General features: G+C 37.1%; 1 protein-coding gene across 4 annotated transcripts in view; it reads right to left on the bottom strand.

The window, feature by feature from the left end:
- Nucleotides 1–808: 808 nt before the first annotated feature.
- LOC132904648 (GTP-binding protein RAD) overlaps nt 809–19272 on the bottom strand; it is an 83013-nt gene continuing 64549 nt past the window's right edge. For all 4 annotated transcript variants that reach the window (XM_060955325.1, XM_060955326.1, XM_060955327.1 and 1 more), the window contains exons 5-7: nt 9627–9709; nt 8741–8927; nt 809–7470 (exon numbers count right to left, since the gene is read on the bottom strand). In XM_060955325.1, the coding sequence (XP_060811308.1) occupies nt 7181–7470; nt 8741–8927; nt 9627–9709 (560 nt within the window). In that variant the 3' untranslated portion in view covers nt 809–7180. The remainder of the gene's footprint in view (nt 7471–8740; nt 8928–9626; nt 9710–19272) is intronic.

Raw genomic sequence — 19272 nt, 5'->3', positions numbered from 1 at the left:
CTTGATATTCCTTTAAGATTTTTAACTTAAAACGTATTAAATCTTACCGTGGTACATGGTTGAACCATATCGTTCAAATCCATTTAAAAACTATGAATATCTAAATATATGGAAGTTATTGTTATAAACTGACGTATTACGGATAGTTTTTAAACGAAGAACTTTTACTTCTAGGATTATCGAGACACGACCTTCTTCTCGTTTATGGAGATGCATAATTTGAAACCCTTTATCCGGTAGTAAGGTATCCCGTTTGCGACCTGAAAACAAATTTACGGACCTGAATACCTCTTTGTTTCCATGTCGATAAAATATCCAGTAGAAACCACGAACTTGGTACTTCTTCATACTAAAAGATGCAAAGGAATAACAAGGAACGAGAAGAGAAAAGACAAATTGCACGAAGAATTCTGGATATTGTGTGTTTATTATCGTCGAGGTAGAACGAAAGATACGACGATCGAAGGAAAAGTTTCGAGGAGATGGAATTTTAAATAGCGGGAAAGGCAAATGAGAGGAGACGCGGAGGATTTTGAATGCCGGTGCTCCATCGTCATCGAAGTACGATAAAAGATCGAACGATAGAAAGCGCAACGTGAAGGAGCAACGAATACGAGGAAAAATTTGGAAGTTGGGAAAAATCGGAAAGTTGGAAGGAAGAGACACGAGTGAAAGTTTTGCACATCGCTTCTTTATTGCCATCGAAACAGAATAAAAGGTTACTGACACTAAAGAATACAACGAAAACGACAACGACAGAGATGACAATATTAAAAATACGAAAAAGATATGAATGAAAAGACACATGGAGGATTTGAAGTGTCGCTTCTTTATTATCACCGAAGTACAATAATCCCTCGGGATTAGAGCCATTCGTTTCCATCTGGATGACAGGTAGTCTTACATTAAAATTTAGCGCAGAAAAGACGCGTGGCCGAGTCCAAGAATTCGCCTGGTTTCTCATCTCCGTTGCCTTTCCTCGAAAAGCGTCGCGACGACCTAATCGTATCCCTATCAGCCGAAGAGAGATGGCAGTATTGTCACGTCACGCACCACTCATACAACGAACAGACAACGACGATAACGTTTTTCATTGTTCGCTTACTCGAAGTAACATCGATAAATTCACCTTGGCAACAGCTAATCGGTAGACATCGAGCGGGTGTATCGTCGAAAACCGGAAGTCGATATCTTCCAAACGATTATGCACCTCTAGGATCGAAATTATTTCCCCTTTCGACGACAAACTATCGTGCTTTTGGCTTTTAGGGATCAGTCGTGTTACGCGCTACGCTTGTGCGCGAACATTTCGTGGACGTTGCGGAAATCGGCATCCGAAGGTGCAACGCGACCGATGCCGAAAAACCAGAAGGATAACGTCCATCAACCATCGTGAAAGCTTAAAATCTAAAGAAAATGTTATTTTTCTCGTCTTATTTCGTGTTTCCCCTTATTTAATTATTGTTTCGTTACTTTCTTTCATTATCGTTCTCACTCTTCGAGATGTTGTTACAAGGTCCATAGGAGATTTAGAAATACGAGCTTCGTTACGTCTTCTCTCGACTTCGAACAGAACGTCGAAGAGGAGAAGGAGAAAAAGAAACGAAAGAAACCGCGATATAACGTTAATTGAAAGAAAAGGAACGGTGAAAAGAACGTGAAAGAATAAATAGAAAAATTGGTAACGTTTATAAGCACGACAAGTTACAACGAATTATCGAAAACTAATAAGAGCATGCGCTTGCAGAATCGATATACATTTGATGGTTACACTGTTGTATTTCTGGGTTAAAGACTTACATCGAGTTTAGCTTAAATTACAAAAATACACAAAGGCACTTGATAAGAATCCCCCTTTTTTTTCTACCTCTCTCGCTCTTTTATTTCGCGAAGGTTCCTGTTCGAGTCACGATTCCATAGAATTCCGTCTTTCTGGTTTATCTTCTCTTTTTTTTTTTTTTTTAATTAATTTAACAACAGCAGCAACGACGACGCAAACCGATGGCAAACGATAATGTATACCTTGGCTGGTTTCGCAATTGATAAATCGAATGGTCGATGACGACGTGTCGTTAACTCGCCATCTTCGTTTGAGCGAACAAAGGAACGATTCTTACTTAAAGTTACAAGATGTTCGTTTCTTTTGAATCTTACGTCCTGTTACTTTTATATTCTTTCACTCTTCTGGCTTTTGGTTCGATTTCAACAGTGCTGTAAGAAGATAGTCTCGCGATCTGTGAGTCGAAAAACGTATCTCTACGAAAGAATTTTTTAACAATGAAATTACTTCGACGCCTCTATTAAATCACAATTTTTGTTGATTTTGACATTCCTCTTATCGTAATTATATTTAACAGTTCGTTTCACGTTATACGTAGTTGCATATTATTTGTATTTGATTTATCTTTCATGTCGTTTTGATTCAACGAGCCGTAAAAATTTGCATCCTATTGCTACCTATTGTGCGATAGAATTCACAATTTAATATTGTCCTCGATTTTTAGTTGTTCCAGCCGTTGTAATAAAATAATTTCATTTTGATTGCACAATTCGAATTGTTTTAAATTAGCTAGAAATTTGTCAGAGCGATCTTGCATTCAATTTGCAATTATTAAATCACTATTAGAATTTATTTTCCATTTTTGATTATTCAGCTTTGATAACAGAGTTTCTCAACTTCCTCTATTAAAATCGAAATTTATTCATCCGTTTTAAATTTAATTATGTATTATGCTCCTCAAACCGTTTCCCTTCTTTCGTCGGCTTAACGGCCGATCTTCCATAAACTTGGTAACACTTTCTGCTTTAAGTCTGAACCAAAATCTTATCGTCTTATTAAACTACTTCGAAACGCTAATTCTTCCGACATATAATCTCTATACATACTTTATAATGCCAAAACTTGCAACAAGATTTTTTTTTCAATTCGATGTCCCATTTGCAAACACCGTTTTACAACATTTTGGAAAATATAATACCGTTCTCTATGATTTTTATCCTCCTTCCAATTTTATACCTTTCCGTGCGCTTTTCTTTCGAATGGATGCCTTTATTTCGGCTAGCGTAAGCTATTAATCGTAATGGTTCTTATTTTCTTTTTTTTTTCTTTTTTTTTTTTGTTTCTTTATCCTACAGCCCAGTAACTTGGCCCCTGAGACGGATATACCGCACGAACTATACTTGTTACAACACTGCTTCGTTTTAAATATACGCACAGGATACTTCGGGAAGACGGTTCAAGAATATACAAATTTACAGTTTATAAAGAATTCTACGAACAAGAATTCCGATAACGGTTAACATAGCTGATAAATCCAACGTAAAGACAAAGCTAATAGATCGAAATATCAAATTAAAATGACTTTCTTGTCTGAAGAACGTCAGAATGAAGGATGAAAGAATGAAGAATTATAGAGAAGTACATAAAAATATTTCGTCACTTTATTACAACCGGCTTTTTGTAAAAAAAAATATCGTACATGAAATAAAAAATAATAATAAGTAATCGTACATAAATAGAAGCAACATATATCAAAGACGAACAACAGTTTGTTATTACAACTCTGAAACACTTCATTTACAAAATGACACGTACAATCGATTGAATATTCTTGAACCGTCTTTCCCCAACACCCTGTATATACATATACACGAGTATATATATATATATATATATATTTATATATAATTCGGTTATACATAGGCATAGAGATCGCAGAAAATAGACAGTGGGCCGTGTAGGCGTGTAAATACGTATGTGTGTGCGTGTATGTGTGTATGTATACGCGTACCTACGTACGGTCTTCTTTATTTTTCGTATTTGCTTTCAAAATGTCCCAAAAATGAATATTCTCCGTGGTACCCGTCCTTTTAAGGAAAACACGCAATACAGCAACACGTCGATCATTTAACGATACATCTACATAAAACTAACGTGGACTTATATATTCATCGTACATTAGGAATATATAAATATATACATATATATTTATATATGCATATATAAATATATATATAAATATATATGTATATATTTATATATGCATATATAAATATATATATAAATATATACATATATATTTATATATGCATATAAGTATGTATGTATATTTATCATAGTATAACACACGTATCTCGCTGCTGTTCGTCATTCTTCTATTTTTCTCTTTCGTTCATTCTTTTGTTCCCTATCTTTCTTTGTTTCTGTGCTAGGTAGGTACACAGAATTGTTTATCGTTAAACTTATCGTATATACAACTCGGATTAAAAAGATTAAATTGGTCTTATTGTACAGTAACGACGTAACATTATTGGCCGCTAATTCATGCCATGGTCCGATTTTTTAAATTCCTTCGTACCCGTTCTGAAATCGATTTGAACTACTTTGTTTTCCCTCTTTTATCATTTCCTCTTCGTCAGGAGTCTTCGCCGAGTTTCACCAAGATTCGTCCTTTCGATTAACCCTTTGGGTCTGTCGAGTTCTTTCCTTCGACTAGGTTCTTCTTCGTTTTAATTCTCTGTCTCTCAGCTCTCTGCCGATAGTGTCTTCGATGATAGAATCGTTTATAGAAACAAAGTTTTGATATACAGAGAGAAAGCTCGAGAATCAAACACGAAGGATACGGATTCTCACTTTTCTATTATTAATGCAAATTATAATTTTCATTGCATCATAAATTATTCTGATCGTATCGAAAGCGAGATTTATAAACGCTAGAGTTACCAACGATTAAAGCATAGAACTCGCAACAAAGGAATTGAAGTGAAATTATGTATATGAAGAAATACATAATGCAAGCGATACGGTAAACAGGAAATTATTGAAATTTCCAAAAATGCAGGAAATACATCATAAATTAATTGAAAAATACATACGTTCCTATGAAATATTGCTATAAAATTGTTGCGAAAAATTATGAATTAAAATCATTTTGACCACCGAGGTAGTTCTAGCGTTAAATATTGAAAGATTCGTATATATATTTTATAAAAGAACTAAACGATCAAAGGATTAATCAAGCCCTCTGTACGTGTGTGTGTATGTGTGTGCACGCGCGCGCGCGTAATATATTTTTCCTCTGAGTCATTTACAATTTATTTTTCATGTATAGACTACGAACCAACACAGACGATGATAATGACTTAACAAACTTATCATTATCGAAATTACGGTAGGAATCGAGCGGATCCTCGACGGAAGTTCTTAAGAGCTAACATTAATTAAAATTAATCGTTCGAAAAAGAAACAGTGGTCACGTTCGTTTTAATTAATTGGCACTTTGATCGCACCCCAATCTTTCCAGATTCTACTCTGGCTGTTGGAATGACCAATTTCGTCCCACGATTGTTTCTCTTTAACATCTTTCAGATTAATAAAATGACACGTTTAAAGATCATTTTATCGCGGTTCCTGGTCTTTATAATTTATCATGTCACCGTTAATTCTAGAACACAAATACACGTGACTTTTGCCATTGACAGATCTTTCGTCAGTTACAAATAAAATATTTAATCTTGAATTATTAGGTAAATAAGATATCGAAGTGTTGATGAAAAATAAAATATAATATTATATTTTAATATTGAAATAAAAATCTGGAGAGAATTGTACATTTTATAGACGTTTATGTTACTCGAATATTTGTAATAACGTTTGTATTCTAGGATTAGTGCTTATTGTAATATGTAATTCTATTATACGTGGGATTATATTTCGCTGTTATTTCAAATTCGAATATATCGTAGTCCGTAATATGTGTTATATTATTATATTCGTTAACCCCTTTGCAACTCGAGTAGCGTTTCTTAACAAGTTTTATCCTATCCAGTTCACATTCGATAAATTATTTTTCTTCTATTTAATTTGACTGTTTCTCGAAAAGACGTTAAAAAAGAGTAAAAAAGGGAGAAACCTAAGGTGGAAAATTCGATGAATTCCGTGCCTCGAATATCCAAGATTCCAAAAATCAGAAGCCAAATCAGCTCGAGTGCTCAGAAACCAAATTGGCCATTCCAAGCGGAATCACGCTCGAACGAAATACAATCTCACCCGATTACTAGTCTCACGAATTCCAGTCAGAATTCCGTAGCACCGTTCAAGGTTTCTAGCTTGTTCTGCTTAACCGAGCAAAAGTAAAATCTCTAACGTGTATGACTAAGCAGGTAGGCAGCACTGGTCTCCGTTATTCTATGGTCCCACATAGAATTTTCAAACGTACAAGGACGATGACTCGTTATGAGAAGAAATTACAGAGACAATTTTATTTGCAGTTAGGTTAATTGATTCAATATGAAGGAGAATACAAAGTCGCGATGGAACAACAACGGTAACTGATATCGCTTAAAATATCGTTATTTATTTGATGATTATTCTACATTAAACTAATTAGATGTGTATAAGCTGAATATTATAAAAAAATGTATACATTCTTTCCAACAATTTCTTTGCTTCGAATGCAAAATAAACAGTCTCGTTAGTTTCGAAACAAACAACGTACAATTTACCGATCGATGGGCGAATATATTTTACAGATGATCATGTTATTCGTTTTATAATTATTCCGCGTTAATTAAACAGGTTAAGACATGTATAAGTTGCATATCACAAAAAGGCTCACGGATCATAGTAGTTTAGCGTTTATCGAAATTGCAAATCTCAAATATAAAGTAAGCAGTTTTTAAAACAAACCACGTACAAATGACTGATCGACGGATGAATCTTACGGATATTCTTATTTGATATTCCCTGCGTTAAACCGAGTAGCGATAAGATTCGCAGATTATAGTAATTTATATTCTTTTATAAAAATTACCATAACGTGATAAACCTACAGAAACGTTTTACAGAAACTACGCTGTATACGATAATTACTCTGCATCGAACCAAATACTACGAAAGGATTAAAAGATTATAACAGTTCGTGCCTTTTTATCTACCAATTTCAAACACAGAGTAAATAACTTCTTTACTCTTAAAACGATCAGCTAATCGACAGACGAAGATCCCTCTATGTCACGCTGACTTTAACTTCTCTCAGAGACTTCACTATTGCTCGGCCGAACAGTATGATCTTCTGGAAGTATCGTATCATGCAGGGGTGGCGTAATCGCGCCGAACAGCACCGCCCTTACAATCTACCGTCAGGTACGGCCGGGGAAAGAAAATTCACCCGCTCGCCTATTACAGCACGTGAAGATTCTCGCAATTCTTGAACTTGCTGTCCTCTTTACCAAACAGCCAGGTTAGCATCTGTCTGGCCTTCATGCTGGCTCGTACCACGCCTCTAGACTTATACCAGTGGCCGCTGCCCTCGCTAGCCCCGTTTCCGGTACGGTTCTCCGCGTTCCCCTGCACGTTCTTCAGTCGTATCTGATTCAGAATCCCGACCAGCAGGTGGTCCACGTTGTGGTTGATCCCGACCGAGACCTCGATGAACTTCACCCGATAGGTGCACGCCATGCACTTGCCATCTGCAATGGCAGCACGCGCCGGATTAGAGAAGGGAAGCGTATATTTAAACATCGAGTTGCCAAGGGCGCGTGTAGGACGGTGGAAAATAACACGGTTGGTCAGTATATGCTGTTATCCTGGGTAAGAATATGAAGAGGGGGATCAGAAGAACTTTTCTTTTGATTATCAGGAGCATAATATCTTCTGGTTGATTTGTTCGACATGCAGGAAAAGAAAAAGTAAACGTAGGATAGAAAATTTCACTTGGTATTTACGTTGCTTTTATTTGGTCTTTTTCCTTATGTTATTTTCGTTCTTCCTTTTTTTTTCTTTTTTCGTTAGACTTTTGGGAGTTCCAATTGTTTCAATTATTAAGAGTGTGATACGTTCTGGTTGATCTATTCCGGAAGCAGGAAGGGGAAATGTCGATACAGGGTTGAAATTTTTACTTGACACTCGGATTGATTCTTTCAGCTTGGACTTTTGGAATTTTTAATTCTTTTAATTATCAGGGGTAAAACATCTTTTGGGCGATTTGCCCGTTGCGCGGAAAGAGAAGGGGTCGATACGGAACTCAGATTTCTAGTTGGTATTCAGATTGATTTTATTTCTTCCTCTACGTTGGATTTTTAGGATTTTGAACGTGTTATTTGCGAAAGAGAAAATGTAATATTTATCGAACTATCGTTTTATTCTGCGTCGTTATATATTATGTACTACGTACGAGAAATATAGTATCTTCTATTTATACGTCTCACTTGGTTCGTCGAGAATGCAGGACGAAAAAGGGTTGTACAAGATCGAGATTTGAAATTGGAGTTTAAAGTGGTTTCATTCTCTCTTGGATCAGATTTTTCGGATATTGGATATGTCAATTTATAAGAAAGGAAATTTAATTATGTTTAAACGTAGCGGAAAAGCGCGGATCAATTATATATTAGCGTCAAATATTAAACGTCAAAGGAACGCGCGAATGTTTTCGTAGCTTCGTAATTGATTTTTCAGTTAGTCCGATGATAAAATATGTATCGTGTAAACAAATCGGGAATCACAGCATTTAATAATCGCGCCTGTCGTACTACGATAAATACAATTCATAGCTCGATCGTACGCAGTTCACTACCACTTGCGATTTTGTCACGCGCTTTGCGCCTTTCGATACGCAAAATATTTTTAAAATATCTCCGCTAAAAGACCGTTTTTTCGATAAAACCGTTCCAAATATTGTTTTTAAATTGTTTTAAATATTATACCAACGATCGATACCTTTGCACGCGTGTATATACCAACCTTGCGAAGAAACCACTCTAGATCGGACCAGATCCACTTTATTCCCAACTAGTATAGCCGACTTTCCTCGGAGGAATTCCTGGTCGTGGAGACGTTCTAGGTACTCTTCTGCTCTCTGAAAGGATGCTTTATCGATCACAGAATACATGATGACAAAGGCATCCGGGTGTATATTCTCCAATTCCGTCTGTACGAAACAAAAATACAAACGTACCACTTAGAAGAATAATATCAATACAACACGTATTTGAAGTAGATTATTCAAAATAAATCAACGTACAAGCGGACTATATCGATTACGCTCTGATGAAAGATTCATGGGTCGATTGATATAATTTTCATCGTGCTGTACGATATTATATTTTCCTATATAATAGAGATCGATCTTGAGAAACTGGCGAGTCTCGTTAATTTAATATCACTGATATCGAGATTCGTTAATCTACTAACTAAGCTGTCCGTTTGTCAGAAACTTTTATAATCGCGGAATTGTTACATGATTTTATTTCGCATGTGCGACATTTTCGCCCGTACGTGCTTATCTACCACATGACGCTATCGAGTCTACGAGAAATAAGCAAACAGACCCGCGTTTCTCTGCTAACCATGTTCTCGTAGATGCATAGTAGCAACTCCGCTAATAAATAATTTTCCCGCTCCATCGTTCTCAACCATTCACAAAGATCTTTCCTCTTCCATTTAACACACTCTTCGAGCATACAAATCCGCGTCATTCCAGGACATCGTAAACCTTGTAAAGCATCGTCCGAAAGAAGTCAAAAGGGGGAGCCGATCGAATAACGAAGCTCTATCAAAGGATGGGCGCTAAGCGTCTTCTGTAAAGCGGCCTTCAGCTAACACGCGGAACTCGAAAGCGGTTGCTCACCTTCGGGTTCGCGACGTTCAGGAATCTCAGCTCGCTCTCCTCGCCGTTCAGCATGACGAAAACGGATTGCTCGCTGGGTACGTCTGAAACAAAGAGGGAAAAAAGACGGTGAACGACGTGGCGCTACACAAAGCAGCTCAAAGAGCGTCGCTGAAAGAGGGTGGAGAGGAGGGCGAAGGAAAAAAGAGGTATTATCGAGGAAGAGGGATGGAAAGATGGGAAGAGGAGGAGCTACAGATCCCTTTGATTTGCTGCCTCATTTATTTTTCCTTGGACCATCCCCTTTATTCGTCCGCGGCAAGGACGAGATATCGAGGAAAGGGGAGAAATGAGAAGGAAATCGCGTGGCGGAAAGGAAAATAATCGAATGGAACCGCTGTAAATAAACGAACGGAGACGCGCTAGCTAATCGTGATCCCGCCACTCTAAATGCGTCCACGCGTCCGCTCGTCGACAACCATCGCCAAACGTCCGCCGCTTCCGGGAATTGCATCGATGCTGTGGTCCGATGATTTCAGCTGGTCGAGCGATTGTTGGTTTTGTGGTGAGATTTCAATAGTTTGGTAGCGGGAGTTAAATGTTTGTCAATCTTCCGCAGAGAAAGAAAACAACGAAGAGAAGAAATAGGATAATAAACGAGGAAAAGAAATCGCAACGGGCTACGGCAGTTAAAGCGATTGGTCGGAGGAACGAATTTTTTATGTCTATACCTTCGATTTCCTCCGAGAACTATTTTCGAGATGGTTTATTTATTTCTTCCTTATTGCGAACAGGATAAATCTCCAATCGTGTGGAAAAAAGATAAAAATCTCTATCGAGCAATTAAAAAATACACGATACATAATGTTACGTGTTACAAAGTTTTACATTGATTGAAATAAATAGTCATTTTTTGAAGAGAAAGGTTTACACACAGAACTTGTGCGTTTCGACAGAGACGCGATTCAGGAGGTCGGGATTGCCTAATGTACTAGTAAATCGGACGAAAGGAACACGTAAATCTAAGTGACCTTAAGGGAGTGATTGGCTATAGAAAGTGATGAATGTTTGGTTTGTGTTTGATAATATTAGATTCAACTAACGTTGAAACGGTAATAAAGGTAGTAATAAAGCGAAACAAAGAAAAATCAACTTTAGCGCACACGATGTTTCTTTCCTTATGATAAAATGAGTAAAATTGCACGATCCCCTATAATACGTCCCTCCATATCTATTCTAATTAACTTTTACTTAGATTCGAGCCAATGTAGCTCAAAAATAAATTGATCAAAATACTGAAATATTTCTTACAAAAAAAAAAAAAAAAAAAGAAATATTACGTTTTGCAAACCGATTCTCTTCCGGTAACCGTAACACGGAAATTTCATAATAGGAAATTTCACCTCGAGTCGACTGTTCACGAATACGTACAGTTGCCAAGCAATTCTTTGATAAAGCCTCTTGCTTCGTTTCGCGCCGTTTTACAGAAACCTCTTTCCGTCAGACCTCAATTTCCATAATTAAGATAATGGCAAAAGCTTTTCAAGAGAAACACCGTACAAGTGGAAGAAGAAGTTCCACGTCGTAAACTGATAACAGACGTTCAGTGTATGTATACAAAGGGACGAAGAAGGACGGTGACGAAGGAGGCAAACAGAAACGAAGAAAAAGAAAGGCGCGAGAAAGAAGAGGAGGTCAGACGATGAACAGACGCGGAGGCTGTATGATGTACGTTTATAGCAGCGGACCGGTGCAAAATTAACCGACGCTATTTCTGCCCGCCTGTTCCTGTACTTTTCTTTTTTACACCTTCCTGGAAACCGACGTGCCCGTTTCGCTTTCCTCGCGCGTTTCCTCGCGTCCCGCGATTTTCCATCGCTTTCCGTGCTTTCTAGCGATGGACTGAAATACGTCGCAAGTAGTTTTCAACATCGGTCGATTAGATTCGCGCTATATTTCGATAAAAAGAAGCATTGCTTTCAAATAGATTCCAACTTAAACGCCATAGATTCAAAGTCTATAAATACTTTGAGAATCGAAGGAAGTAACCCTAAGTGGAATCGACCTCTTTTCAAATAAGTTTGGAACTCTACGAGCATCTTACCGGAAATTCTCTTAAAACCATGTTCCTTGGTTATCATTGAAACCCGTCATTTCAACAAATATAGTAATATTCAATAAATAGTAATTTTTAATTCTACACTAACGATCGACTATATCCATCTTGTAAGAGCATAAATAGGATATATAGTGTTTTTCCGATTCTAGTGACTCGATTGGTATAATTGTAAAAGTATCGTCGTTCTAATATCAAAGTACTTGTACGTAGACTTTCGAAACTTTCACGTACTCGTTCTAAGGCTGGAAAACAGTTCGCGAAGATCGAACGCTTCGCAAGAACGATGAATTAACGATTATACGTTATGGCTAGGCTGCGGACTTTTTATACAATTTCGTACTTTTATCAACGTAACCCGTTGAATATAACATTTTGTAAATCTTTGAATATTACGTACGTTCTGTACAGATATCGTAGCTCTAAATTTGACGTCAAAAACAAAAATCCCCAGTTTACTTGCGAGTGGTATTTCAACCTTATAAGGTAAACCTTGGGTATTGCATTTGATTTGAATTTATAAATACATATTGAACTTAATCCCATCGCTGGTGCTCGTCTCCTTCCATCTTTTGTTTTACTACGAGCAGACGCAGTCTTCCCAACACGGTTTCGTCGCGTCTTGACCTCGATCCCGATTTCAAAATTATCGTGTAAAACTCGACATCGGCCCCAATTTTTGCTTTCTGTCGGTTACTTTATTTTATGTTCGTTTGATTCCACGTTCTGCGGGTGTAGAAGGATATTATACGCAAAGTTTACTGGCTCGAGAAGCTGTTGGATAATAGACGTTCCGCTGCAACGTAACGTGTATTTTTTGAAAGATGCGTGTAATCTTTATTCCACTTCGAGACTTGTTTGATGTTCTTATTTACGCGTGTTTGGCGAAGGAGAATTTTGAGGAATAAGAGAAGGGAGACCCGTGATCATGTTCTGGTAACAATTAAAGTTTCAAGAAGTTTGCGAGTTTGTTGATTTACGAGTTCCACCGATTGTATTTAATTAAAAACTTTGTTGCAGGATGTGGGACGCACAGGGCAATTTTTGTACGAGTAGTTGTTTCGTTTGGAGAAACGATTATTATTAAAAATATCTGCCGCATCAACTTAGCAAATTTTAAATTTTTACCGCTGGAATAGAAATAGTAAGAAATTAAAAAATCTTCGTAAACAAATTTTTTAATTCATGTTGCAAAGATACGTGAATTTTTTGTTTACAGCATCCAAGGTACAATATGTTCTATTCATAAGCCGGGCGTTACTTTTTGTTGCAATAAGCGTGATTAAAAAATTTCATTAAGCTTTCCATAGTGGAATATTTTCTTCTTAACGTGACACGTTTCCTCGCCCCTTGTATCCTCAAAGTTTCATGAATCCCATTATTTTCCTTTAAAAGCGGAGATAAAACATCGATGATGTACGTAACAGTGTTAAGGTGATTATGAAAAATATCTCGGGGAAAATTGAAAACGAGAAAATATTTAATGCCGAAGGCAACGTTCCTCGTATATCGTGCCTCTCGTCCCATTTTTTGGGGAGAGCTGAAACGCAATAAGGAAGGAAGTTCTGGCGACTAAGTCGCGACGAAGTAGAGTACACCTTAAAGTTTCTTGACAACACGGAACTTTTGTAACGTAGTTATGCGTAGCGTACCCGATGGAAGTGGTAAAAAATATTTGGTAAACTCGACATCAAGCGTCATAAAGTTTTTCGAAAAATATTAAAACGTTTTATCTCATGGGAAAATTCAATCTTGTACCCTTCGCGTGAAAACACTATAGAATTACTTTAGACTTTTAGAAATATCTCCTTTATAGAGAGATATTATAGAAATTGTTTCCGCAAAAGTTGTTCTCTTCCTTCTTGCGTCACTTCTCCTTGATTTTTGATCAAGAGGAAACAACGGGAAATCATGGAAATTTTTGAAAACAAAGCGCGTTTGTATATTCCTCGACCCGTAATTAAATACTGTAGTTTCATCTAGAAACACTGCTAACGGAACACAATCTGGCTAGCGTCGTTTCGAGTATCCTGCACTGCGAATATTAAAGAGATTAGAGCGGTGGATGAGCGCGCGTGAAATTTGCATTTAGAAAGACGGGGTTGTACCAGAAATTTCACCACCCAAAGTACGCAATTACGTGGTCGCAAAAGTGACGATAAGGCGCGAAATAAAAGTAAGTCGTGACACTAATCGCCATTATTTTCGACATCAACGAGTAAAAAAGTTTTCGATGTAATCGAACGATATACAGCGAACAAATATCTAAAAATTATAAATCTGTCGATCCTGAAAAACTATATCTTTTGATCTCCATGTTGTAGAATTTGAAAGCAATAATTTATACGGCAAAAATAAATAAATAATAATTATTATTATTATTTTGTTTAAAACGACAAGTCCATTTCCATTTTATCCGTAATGATATTTGGGACGATTTTAAATTTCGAAACGTATTCGTTTATTCGCAAATCTAAATTGCAAATTGAAATCACGTTATCTACGAAGAATTGAATTAAAAAATGTATGTCGCATACAAGAACGAAAGAATCGTCAACCATATATTATTATTAATCTATCGAAATATTATACGCATTGTCATCTCGTGTAAAAAAGTTTGACAATTGAAATTATGGATTTCTACTCCCTGTAACATTTTTGGCCAACGTTTCTTCACTGACCTTTTCAATTCAATCCATAAGTCATGAAAGAAGCTACATTATCAATTTATATCGCGTTATATTGCCAATCTATTACAGTATCGAGTATAACATATGCAAATTATAGACTCGAGCTGTTCGTAAGTTTTCGGTGAATTTTCACGTTCGTTTAAAATCTAATATAAATTACTACTTTTTGATCAATATGAAGATATTCGCCAATCAAACACCTATTAAATACAAACATTTAAATTATACATAGCTCTGTATCGATGAAAGAAAGAAATCAAACTCTGTATTGCGATGAATCTTCACCCAAAATAACGCTGTTTACGTAACTCATAAATTAATGTAAAGAGTCTAACAACGTACATTGATTCGTCATAGCTATATCCACGCTTTGTTCTCGATATACCGCACATATTGCATAACACCAGACCAGGACACAATATGACGGGATCCAGTTACCGTAACCGTATGTAAATCGAATTCAAACTTGTGCAACGCGCAACGACAATAAGATGACAATATTCCGGGAACGACGTTATATCCCGAATGTATGCTAGACAAGGAGAAATTGTATTTGTGGTCGACCCAAGTTTGTCGTGTGAGCAAACAAGAAGTTTGTCCTATTATATGGAAAATTAGAAAGGCACGATACGTAAAAGGGTGTTTCTCGCGTATGAAACGTGGGCGTGAACTTAGAACAGGAAGAAGGTTATGAGGAATATGACGTCAAAAGCTAGAGCAATCTGTTCGGGTTCTATATTTGCAAGTGATATGCTTGGTGGAAATCAAATTGAAGAAACAAATGTAGGTAGGAAACGTGCGTGTAATTTAATTTCTTGAATTAGACTCGACTTTTTAAGTGTATTACGTTTCCGCGGAGAAGCTTCGAACGTCGCTACGAAGGATGGTAAAAATGTTTGATCGGTGGTTGTGATTCTTCGAAGGATAATATACGTAGGACGATAAACGAAGATTCGTAAGTGTCGAATCACAAAATGCAGAATATAAACACTCCGTTCACAATGTTACCATATCACGTCAAACGAGATACTCGGATAGTCGTTTATGAAATTTATCGTAAAACTGTTGTTTTATCGTTAAACTTGTTACTGTAATACCGCAGAATACACCGACCAATAATTTGTAACGTTTCGTTAATAATAATCAATTATCGTTACTGTAGAAATTGCGCAAGGGATTTCTGCCGATTGTGAAAATTACCGCAAACGAGAAACGAATTAACTTTTAATCGCACATTTATCGTTTGAAAAAGTTTCATCGATAATACAGAAACGAGCAAATTAGAAGCTATTTTATGAGACGCGGGTACAATTGCCAAAGGTGGAAATCCTCGTAAACGTAAACATCGCGAGGGAGAAATTCCAAAAACAGTGGTGTCGTCGCGAAGAACGAGAACGTTCAGTCGCTAAGTGGATCGCGAAGGTTAATGACACCGTGGTCTTATTAAAAGCGTCGTATTTAAAGCGTCGTATTAACGATTCCGTCGAGAACCTCGCCAGAGATTCGTGCATGATTTCATGCTGTTTATTCTGTCGTGTATACGTGGCTGTGTGCGTGTGTATAATTTGTATACATTAGCGAACGAGTGGTGGTGTGCCGAAAACTAAACCGAAGACGTTTGTATGAAAAGGGTGATCGTATAGCGGCGATACAAATCGTGATTCACTTTTTGTATTTTTCTTATAAGCAATTTTTTATTATATATCTATCGTATTTATATGGTAATCGCGTCTACGGAAAAGGATTTCTAAATAAATCTAGAAACGTATATTTTGCTACTTAATAACTCTCGCTCGAAAAAGGTTTGTAATTAAGAAATGGGTCGGGGTTTATTCATTTGAAAAGTTTTCCTTTTTTCTTTCGCAACTGCAAAGGCTTGGTCCAATTTATTTCGATTTATCTGAAACGTAGACTCTGTAATTACGCGATTAATATACGTGTTTATGTACATACTAATTTATTACTAATTTCACTGTGTCAATTACACCAGTTAATGTTAATGACGATGGTTGAGAATCTACTGAAACGTTTTACCGGCGTTCTCGGCAAATTTCTACAAAAACAAAATAGACGGCTAAACTATATTAAAGAAGAAATTTTAATGCAACGTTTGTAACCATCGTTTACGTTCCTCTATTGCGGAATCTAATTGTATTTTATAATACAGGAAATCGCATTCGGTCGATAAGACGCTCATCGCTTACCGATTTAATTTCAAATGACGTTATTACAAAGTTCACTGCGCGATGTACAATTTCCACCGTACAATCTATTAAAGCGTGATATCGAATTAAATATTCTCATTATTTGTTCCATTTATCGCGAAACTTCGTTCGTTAAAACATTCTTTGAGAAGCGAGCTACTGTTACCTACGCATCGTAAGTTCAAACGACGAAGCTTTACGATCGCGATCAAATTTATCGAGTTAAGAATTTTGACGACATATTTTCGAATTAAGGCTCTAATTTATTCGTATCATGAACACTCTACCGAGCAAAATTAGAATTTATTACTCGAAACTCTAATACCAATATAAAAACTCGTTTTAGTCGTCCCTGAACAGCTTCAGCCGTGCCATAATGCGACAGTTTCGAGGGGAAATTCGAAAGATGGAGCTTAACATCGAGCCCAAACTGATCCAGACCGAAGCCAACTCTGATTGAAGTCCCGCGAAGTTTATTGCATTTCCAAATGCCAAATTCGAGACCAGTTACGCCGTTTCTCTTTCGTATGAGATCGGCGATCGATCAAGGACTCAAAAGGACTCTCGTTAATGACCACCAAAAGCGAACTCTCGGCAAATTTCAAAGCTTATTAATACGGTCAGTTAGTAATTATCAGTGGTATTAATAAGGTCAGTTCCAATTTCAAAGAGTTAAAGTCATTGAAATTCAGCGACGATGATATTACGAATCTTTTATTTTGACGGTAATAAAACTATTCTCCTTTGCTCCGTTTTCAGGAAATTTAAAAATTCTCAAACACAACGAAGTGTGTTTTGAAGATGCGAGGCGAGTAGGAATATCCGCGTTTTAAATCGAATAACTGTAAATCCAACAAAACTAATTTGACAACTTTTGTAACAATTTATTAACACCGATTGATCCGACTCAATTTAACTTAACGATTCGTTGCCGATTTTGAAACAGATCGGATCTAACGCGAGGTTATTACAAATATTAGAATACTGCAAAATATTAGATATAATTGTACAATATCTTTTTCTCCGTACAAGAGTATCTGATCGCTATTTCACCTTAGATATGTAAGATGAACGAAACAGAAACAGAAACATCGGTTTGTCAAATTTTTCCGAATCTCAAAACCCACTTTCGCTACATCGAATCCCGATCGCCTATAAAGTAACAAGATAAATTTCTCACGAGTTGTCGACGTTTCTCCTACTTGCAAGAGGACTGCGTTCCAATTACAATATCTGTACCGACTGAAACTAGCGTTGCACGCTTCCGTCGTCGCGTTACCAGAAAACTTGTTGCAGACCTGTGGAACTTGCCGCGCGAATTTATCTTGGTCGCGTTTAAACGGCGAGTTTGCCGTGAAAACGCGATCGATCTCGGCGTTCTCGTCGCAAGTAATTACAGAAGCGTCTTCGGTGACGAATTCGTCGAACGTTTCAACTTCTGGTCCAAGTCGGGACGAGCTGCGAGTTTACTCGAAAACCTAGCGAAACTTTGTTAAGTAAACGAGAAACTTCGGTTTCTAACGTATCCACGTTCCGGGTCATAAAGGCTAGCGCCTTGGGACACGCAAAATGAAAACGTCTTCGGATACGGTAATTGCACGAGTTTGGAAAAAACTGCGCACATCCGATGAGTAAGTTGTCTACGGAGTTGGATCGGGCTCTTAATTGCATTCAGTTCGACTTAATTAAAACGGAAGATTTGAAATTGCGTCTGCGGAGCGAGATGCGAAATAAGGTGTGGATTTGATTTTAAAGAAAATTGGAAAGGACGACAACCTTTAACGTGGAAGTGAGATTTGTAGATAAAGCTGAATCAACGCTGACAGACATTCACCCGCAAACACGTGTCGCGGCCAATCAGCATCTGTCTTTCTGCGGATTTCCCTCGAAAGACAGATGCTGATTGACTGCGACACGTGTTCGCGGACAATTGCCTGTCAGTGTAGGCTTAGCTTAAGTATATATCATTTTTTCGTGTCAGGTGTCGTGGAAGTTCCATATAGATCGATAGATATTAACGAGAAATTGTACATATTCGATATCTAAAAATTATATTTCGACACGTAAATCCAGTTCGGTAGTATACAAATTGTACCGGCGTACGAAGAAACATCCTTGAATCTTTGAATATTTTAATAATTTTAACCCTATCTTACACATGCAAATATCTCGTATAACACGATAATAATAGGAAGAAAAAATTCAACCAAAAAGAAACTCGGAAATAACAAATCTCGTATATCTCTAACTAATTTCAACTGTAACTTTCAGAAAATCAAATCGTCAGACTGAAGAATGTTTCACCGCATTTCTTCCCTCTCTGATAACCTTTCATAGCTGCTCCTCGAAGATATATCAACTTTTCGCCCAACTTCGCAGAGTACCGATTAAAAAACCGTTTTTCAACTTCCCTCGACTTTGCAGCCTCGTTTCGTTTCGCTGATAAACTCAGGCAAAAACCATAATCAAACGCAAACAGAGCCTCGTCTGCTCGAGGAAGAAGCTTTAAAAATTACGAAACAAGATCCTATTAAATGATGAGATTCAATTACGAAAGCAACCAATGGATCATCGAGCTCCGATCGATTCTGTATCCGGCGAGGTTGATAAAAATGTAACCAAACGCGCGTTAAATCGATCCTGCCTCGTTAGAGGAT

This window comes from Bombus pascuorum, chromosome 2 (genome assembly GCF_905332965.1).
Source record: "Bombus pascuorum chromosome 2, iyBomPasc1.1, whole genome shotgun sequence".
NCBI classification, from domain to species: domain Eukaryota; kingdom Metazoa; phylum Arthropoda; class Insecta; order Hymenoptera; family Apidae; genus Bombus; species Bombus pascuorum.
The sequence above is the reverse complement of the archived record's forward strand: the minus strand, read 5'-3'. Positions and strand labels throughout refer to the sequence as shown.